Source organism: Cebidichthys violaceus, unplaced genomic scaffold (assembly GCF_023349555.1).
Source record: "Cebidichthys violaceus isolate CVI_PGR_0920_01 unplaced genomic scaffold, fCebVio1.0.p SCAF_484, whole genome shotgun sequence".
NCBI classification, from domain to species: Eukaryota; Metazoa; Chordata; class Actinopteri; order Perciformes; family Stichaeidae; genus Cebidichthys; species Cebidichthys violaceus.
Window position 1 is genome coordinate 10,001 of NW_027176688.1, and position 7,743 is coordinate 17,743.

General features: G+C 45.7%; 1 protein-coding gene across 1 annotated transcript in view; it reads right to left on the minus strand.

Annotated features, from left to right (window-relative positions):
* The window catches only part of LOC137887196 (collagen alpha-5(IV) chain-like), a gene marked incomplete at its 3' end in the record, with an annotated part of 17,244 nt that extends 9,897 nt beyond the window's left edge, over positions 1-7,347 (minus strand). Inside the window, exon 1 of the mRNA XM_068730007.1 lies at positions 7,006-7,347. Coding sequence (XP_068586108.1) covers positions 7,006-7,095 — 90 coding nt within the window. The remainder of the gene's footprint in view (positions 1-7,005) is intronic.
* Positions 7,348-7,743: the final 396 nt, after the last annotated feature.

A 7,743-nucleotide genomic window follows, 5' to 3' on the forward strand; every position in this document is an offset into this window, starting at 1 on the left:
AGAGAGAGAGACAGATGTCCTCCCACACTAGGTGGAATCAGCTGCAGTCAAAACAGCTTTCTGCCTCTCTGAAGCAGCTCTGATGACTTCATTCACTCGTTCATAGACTGCTGCAGACTACAGGCTAAGCTGTGTGTTTTAGCATTGTGTGTGGGTGTGTGTGTGTGTGTGTGTGTGTGTGTGTGTGTGTGTGTGTGTGTTATCGCTCCTCGCCATCAGTCCCGCATGTGAGATGAACAGATCTGGAGGGTTGGTGGAGGCCGAGAGATGAAGTGCTTCTTCATGAGTGCAGATGAACCGATTGGTGGACTTGGCCGTCAATCATCACATCAGTACTCCTGTTACCTACGAGTAATTAATGTCTCTTTATTCTAATAATAAATAATAATCCATATAGTCTGTGGAGACTGCAGGTGGGACACTTGGCCCTTTCGGAGATGCTAATGTGCAAAGTTGTCTCGTGACAAGCGAAGGAATATGTTATTTAGGAAGTCTTTTCTTCTTCCTTTTTTTGGAACGACGTTAAAAGAAATGAAAGAGCAAGGAAGCCTGGAAGCAAGGTGACTTTGTGTTTGACACTCGGCGTCCAATTTCAAAAGATGCGGAGAGAGAAAGACGAGAGTGACGAGAGACGTAATAAAAGGCGTTGAGTGACGTAAAGGCGAGGCCAGTCGGGGGGGGGGGGGCTGGACAACGCGGGGGGTTTAAAGCAGGTGAGAGGGGAAGGAGGGAAGGAGAGAAGGAGACATCTGTAGATCAAGGTCACTGGCTGATCTCAGACAGATTGGAACTCCTCCCTTCTTCTTCTTCCTCTCTCCAGAGAGAAAGAATGCAGAACAATAAACGCTACAAATATGTGGCGCATTTCAATATGCTCTCTTTGATCCTCTTTTTTGTTTTTCTTTTTGCTTCTCCGCTCGAGAGCTTTATTGTTTTTCTTTGCTTCCCACCTGAAGCGATGTGTTTTTCACTTTGTCCCTTAAGCAGCGCTCTGTTTTTCCTTTGGGCTGTACAAATTCCCTCTTTCTTTTTTCGAGAGAGAGAGAGAGAGAGAGAGAGAGAGAGAGAGAGAGAGAGAGAGAGAGGGAGGGAGGACGGCATGTCTTGTGACTGCTCAGTGTAGGTGGACTTGGCCTCACTGTATCACACACACACACACACACACACACACACACACACACACACACAGCATTTTTGTGTTAAAAACTTCACTACAAGCTGAAAGTGGCTCGTGAACGTTCACACCCGCATCAATCATCAACACTTCTTCCACTTGTACAGCTGCCGCCTCCGTCGTACTTTCCGGTTTCGGATTTTTCTGACAAACGTCAACGTGAATAAAACGAGAGTCTGATGTTTAATGCTGAAGTTCCAGATGTCTGACTTCCCCACCGGCGCATGAACACAACACCGGCTAAAAACAAACAGCAGAACATTGGATTATCACCAAAAAGGCCGATCCCAGAATCAAATCTCACAAACAGACGACTTTCCTAACCCGAGAACCAGATCCAGTCCCACGCAAACCGTCTCCTGCTGGAAGGAAAACCACAGTCAACGGAAGAGGAAGACCGAGACGTACGCGCATCTGACGAAGAGTGTCTTTATCGTTTACTCAATATCATTGAAGATGATCCGACCGCAGCTTTAAATGAGCTCCTATGAATTGATAAGAAACAAGGCCCTCGAGTTCTTAGTTTCTGGCAGATTGCATGAGAATAAAGGATCACAATGCACCAGGATCAGGCTTCAGTTGGTCCTCTTCAGCACCCTGGACACTGTATACAGACTTGAAATGAAATCAATAAAAATTGCTTCTATTGTTCCCTTTTTACACACCTGGTTGTTCATTTCCTGCAGTGGAAAAGGCATTGTGTGCAGTAAGTAGGAAACATGGGATGTGTATATATATATATATATATATATATATATATATATATATATACACACAATACATTCATGGAATTCTTCTTAATCTTAATCTGTAGAGAAGGAGCTCTGCTTTAATCTGGATATTCTCACCGCCCCTTAAAAAGAAATGGCCGCTGCTTAACCCTCCGCATCACGAAAGATTCCTGACTTTCATAACCCAGGAGAGCTTTCCACAAACTTTAAGTCGCTCGTGGTCATGTGGGGCGCCGTGAATAACGGGGGGGGGGGGTCGTCAGTAACAAAGTAAAAATAGGTTTAAAGTGCACGGTGGTCTGGTTAGAGATGAGAGCGAATATATAATAAGAAGCATGGATGGATGGATGAGGAGGGGGGGGTCACTGCTGACCTTTAAAGCCTCAAAGCAAACAGAGAGGGATGAAGTAAATACAGAAGTGTGTAACAAACACAGCGTGTTGACCCTCCTCTCGACGCTGAAGGGGAGGCGGAGGGTGATAACGGGGTGAAGGGGGAGAGAAAGATGTCCTGTGCAAAGAGATTAAATGAGATTATAGAGAGCAGTGGACAAAAACACCAAGCAGGACGAGGACAGAACACCTTAAATCCAAGTGTTTGACTTACTACTACTGATACTACTACTGATACAAGTACTGCTACTACTAATGCTGGCCCTGTAGGTATTATACTACTGATACAAATACTGCTACTACTACTGATACAAGTACCGCTACTACTGCTGATACAAGTACTGCTACTACTACTGATACAAGTACTGCTACTACTGCTGGCCCTGTAGGTACTAATATTACTGATACAAATACTGTATACTACTGCTGGCCCTGTAGGTACTAATACTACTGATACAAATAAAAATACTGCAACTACTGCTGGCCCTGTAGGTATTATACCACTGATACAAATACTGTGACTGCTACTACTGCTGTCGCTGCTGCTTCTACACTCTGCTGGTACTGCTAATACTACTATTACTGGTACTACTACTGCCTCTACTTCTACTTCTACTACTACCCCTGCTATTGCTGCCAGTACTTCTACTGCTACTAAACTACAAATGAAACTGCTGCTATTACTACTAATGCTTCTACATCTTGTGCTGAAACAACTACTACTAAACTACTACTGCTACTAGTATTGCTACTGCTGCTGGTACTGCTAATACTGCTCATGCTACTACTATCTCTACAACTGCTATTACTACTATTACTGTTAGTACTTATAATTCTACTGATGTACAACTAAAACTACATATTTATACTACTTGAACTACTACTCGTGTAGCTACTACTAGTCCTCCTTACACAGTACTACCACTACTACGTAATGCAACTACTACTGCTGCTACTACTATACCACAATGTCTACAGGTACTAGTGTACTTCTGCTTCTGAGAATACTAATCCTCCTCCTGCCGCTACTGCTAAAACTCTTGCTAATTCTGTTACTTTCAATACTACTGCAACTTCTACAACTACTACTTCTGCAGTTACTACTGCTACTACTAGTGTTAAAACAAGTGGTACTCCTACATCTCATATTACGACTACTACTGCAACTCCTACAACTGCTGCTGGTACTACTAGTAGTATTTCTACACCTACTGCATAGTACTGCTGCTTGCAGCTGTAGGAGGAGGGAGTGAAAGTACTGGATAGAAGTAATTAGCTGTCTAAACATTGACTTTTCTGTCCACCTGTTAATCCTAATGGCATCTTCAGTTCATTGACACCGCTGTGTGAGTTCTACCAGGAAACACACACACACACACACGCACACACACACACACACACACACGCACACACAAGTACTCCTTCATAATGTGTAACTATATAAATGGAGGTATATAGGATTGCTGCTTGTTTAAGGAGCCCTTCTCTCAGAGCAGGTGAGATAAAGATGGAATTTGCCTTCCAGGACAAACACAAAGGGAAGGGGGAGACGGGGGAGAGACGGGGGAGAAAAAAAGATACCGTCAGAAAAAGGAGGAGTATAAAGGAAACGTTGATTATTCCGTGACGTCAGGATTTCCCAAAAGGTCCATTTGAGAGGACAATGCGTCAAAACGAGGAGTTTTCCAAAAGAAATGTGCAAAAAAAACAAACAATTTTCTTTAATAAAATAGTGAAAAATGCTTCGATGAATTCTGCTTCTGCTTGTTTTGTTTAATCTAAAACTCAAAGATGTTCAAGTTTGTTCTCACAAGACAAAGAAAAGTTGCAAATCTTCACATTCGAGATGTTTGAACAAAGGAAGAAAATGGTATTTTTTGTTTGAAAAATGAATCGATCGTCGAAATAGCTACCGGTTAATTGTCAATAAACTCATCGTTGCAGCTCTAATTGTAAGCAACAGATCAGGATAGATCAAACAAAAAAATGCTGAAACATCTCTGCAATATTGGTTGGATTTATGCTTAACTTTGCAAATTCCAGGAGGGAGGAACGATTAACTCTCCTGTGTTTCTGTGCGCAGTGAGAGAACGAGAGAACGAGAGGTGGATGAGGAGGAAAGAGAAGAAGACGAGAGAGAAGCGCTCAGGTGCAGCTCTGCAGCGTTAGCAGACGTATCTCTGCAATCAGAGGATGTTATGGCTACCACACACACACACACACACACACACACACACACACACACACACACACACACACACACAGCTCCACCTGGGATGTGGGTCATGTAGAAGGTGAGGCAACCTTTTTGTGTGTGTGTGTGTGTGTGTGTGTGTGTGTGTGTGTGTGTGTGTGTGTGTGTGTGCGGGCACAGGAAAGCATGCATCAAATTAAGTGTGTGTTTGTGGTTGCGCGGCATGACGGGTTCAAAGGAAAACCTCCAGGTATACATTACCGCTGAACTCCCTCACCTGGCTGAATGGTAGATTCATATCTAGGCAGGGATTAATACTGCACACACACACACACACACACACACACACACACACACAACCAAATAGCTGTGATGAATGAGACGCTCTATTTATGACAAATGTCTTATTACGAGCCGAATGAGAGGCTCTTTGCGTGTGTGTGTGTGTGTGTGTGTGTGTGTGTGTGTGTGTGTGTGTGTGTGTGAAGGGATTTTATTTTCTCTGTCCTGTGGAAACCATGTATCTCTAAATATCAACTTTATACGGACTATAAGAAAGACACTTTGTTAATCCTTCTTGATATTTAAGAACCTGAGCACGTTTGGAGACGCTCCTTCGATGAGCTGACCTCCAGATATGTGGCCGTATCGTGTCTCACACACACACGGCCCCCACTAGGGGGCCTCGGTGAGAGTGCGGCTCAGACTGAACCAGGAAAAGTGGGAGAGAAAGTCCAAATAACTTGCAACAACACCTGCATCCTCCCTCCATCTCTCCTCCTCCTCTTTTTTTTCTTCTCCTCCATCATCTTCACTCACTGACTCGCCCTGATCAACACTCCCTGACGAAGGCTCTCGACCATCCATCACTCCCCTCCGAAACTTCCTCTTCCGCCTCCTCTTCCTCTCCGGGAGGGAGGGTGGGGCCCCCCCGGCCACATTCCTTCCTCTCCATCTCTTCAATCCATAGTTGGGGACTAACAAACCGTTTTACAGGACATATCTACCTCTAGGGACATAGATTTAAAGCCCTCTATGTGCCTCTGGGTACATCAAACAACGCCGGTGCCTCTTTATGAACTGTTCTGACTTGCATAAAAAAAGAAGTGTCTAGAAGATTTAATCTGTTTCGTGCTGCAGCAACACCCCCCCGGCAGGCAGGAGGCAGGTCCCTGGGTTCACACTTAGAGTAAACTGATGGGAGGAAGCCACTTGTGTTGTTATTTATACAAACGATCATGGTGTAAACTGTGAGCAGGCTCCCTCATCCTTTCCCCCTGAACTGATATATATAAAGAGAAGTGACCTTTACGTAATGCAATGCTGCCATAAGTGCACATATCTCCAAGGTGGAGGTGTGCAAAAGTCTCCTAGAACATAAAGGAAGAGAAAAAGAAAAGAAGAAGTGCTACAGGCTCATTCCGCACATGCTGATGAACAAGCAGGCCTGATTGGACACGCCGCGTGTGGGCGGGGATCGCGCGCGCGGCAGCGTGCAGATATATAGCCCCTCGTGAATTATTAATGAGGGTGTGAATATTCATGACACGGGTAGCCTGTTCGGAATATTACATGAGGAGTCGGGCTGAGACGCACCGACTGATCGATGACCCACTAATGCGGAGTGATGCGGGGTTAGAGCACGCGCTGAACACGGATTCTCAAAGTGCAGCGAGACATTTTCAACTTGATGCACACGGACTGTCTGCAGAGAATCTGGTGTTAGGATGCAATAAAGATGTGATTGTATGAATCCATGCTTCAATATGCGCCAATAACCAGCACCTACACCTGCAAAAAAAAAAAAAGGGGGGGGGAGATGCACCTTCGTAAACGCTGCAACAAGTCACAACCCCGCTCCTCTGGGACGTGGAAGTGGATGTCACCAAACTAAAAAGAAAATTACGCGCCGCGTGTTTTTAGGTGAAACGGGCGGGCAGAGCGCGTTACCCCCGCTGACAGGAGCAGGAATGTTGCCTTTAGTGTGTTTAGACAGACGCGCTGCTGCTCATACACTTTCTATATATGTCTTTAAAAAAAGAAGAAAGAAAAGGGTGCGATGCAGGCTGAGAAAAGTGCGCCGTGGTCGGCGTGTCGCTACAGGTTGAGGAAGAACCGTGACGCGCAGGGACCCGGGGACAGAAACTCCGTCCGATTCTTCCATGAAACTACAAAGCAAGAAGGTGCTCGCTGGTCCCCGACGTTAAACGAGACAGACAGTAACAGATCGCGTGCAATCGGGTTCCTTGTTTTCATTGCAACACAACTGTAAAGTGGATTATTATTATTAGAGCAGAAGGATAAGCGCTTGTTATAAAGCGAGCCTCTCTATTTATAAACCGTAGCTGTGAGAGCCGGTGGTTTCCCGGTGGTGTCCCGGTGTCCCCCGAGCGAGAGAGCATGCACGGTGCCTCTTCGTGCGGGGTTAAAAAGCCGATCGAAAAAAAAAAGAAAAAGAAAAGAAGAGGGCTCCAAATCTCTGCAACAGTAAAAGCAGCCGAGGAACGCACTTACCGCAGAGTCGGATCGCTGCACCGCGACGCACAGGGCGAGGAGCAGCAGGGGCTCGGCGAGCCGTCGCAGGCTCTTCAGGTCTTTATTCATCTTGGTGGGGTGAATACAACAAGGATCCGTCTGCGTTAACACTCACAAACTCTACTCTCTACTCGCGTGTCATAGCCCTGCGTCTCTCTCGGTCTCCCCCCCTCTGCGCACTTGTTCTTCAGGGAAATAGAAATAGTAAGAAAAAAGGCTCTTCTTCTCGGCGTGTCGGCTGTTGTTGCGCTTGCAGAGGCTTCCCAGTGGTCCTGGCTCTGGCACCGTGCGCCTCTGCAGTCCCCCTCTCTAACTTTTTCTCTCCTCGACGTGCAACTGCACAGCCGGATCTACTTCCCGCAACCCAGGGCGCACTGATATCAGCGCTGCACCTACACCTAAGACAGGCAAGTTCACCTAAAATAAAGTTTCGGGGGTTTTAAAATCGGGTCCTACTCTGAACAACCAACGTGGGACATTCCAGTCCCAAAAAAAGAAAGATTTGTTTTAAATCCCTCTCCAATTAAAAATGATTTAATAATGTTGGGACCGCGCACACGCGGATGGATTTGGTGCCTTCCTCCTCTGCGTGCCTCCCCAATTTTTTTTCCCAACGCCTGAGGCTGCACAAAAAAAAAAGGTTTGACATTAAACCTTTATTTGACATTTTCTATCCGCCCGGACATGTTGCATTCCTGCCAGATTATTAAGGGGCCA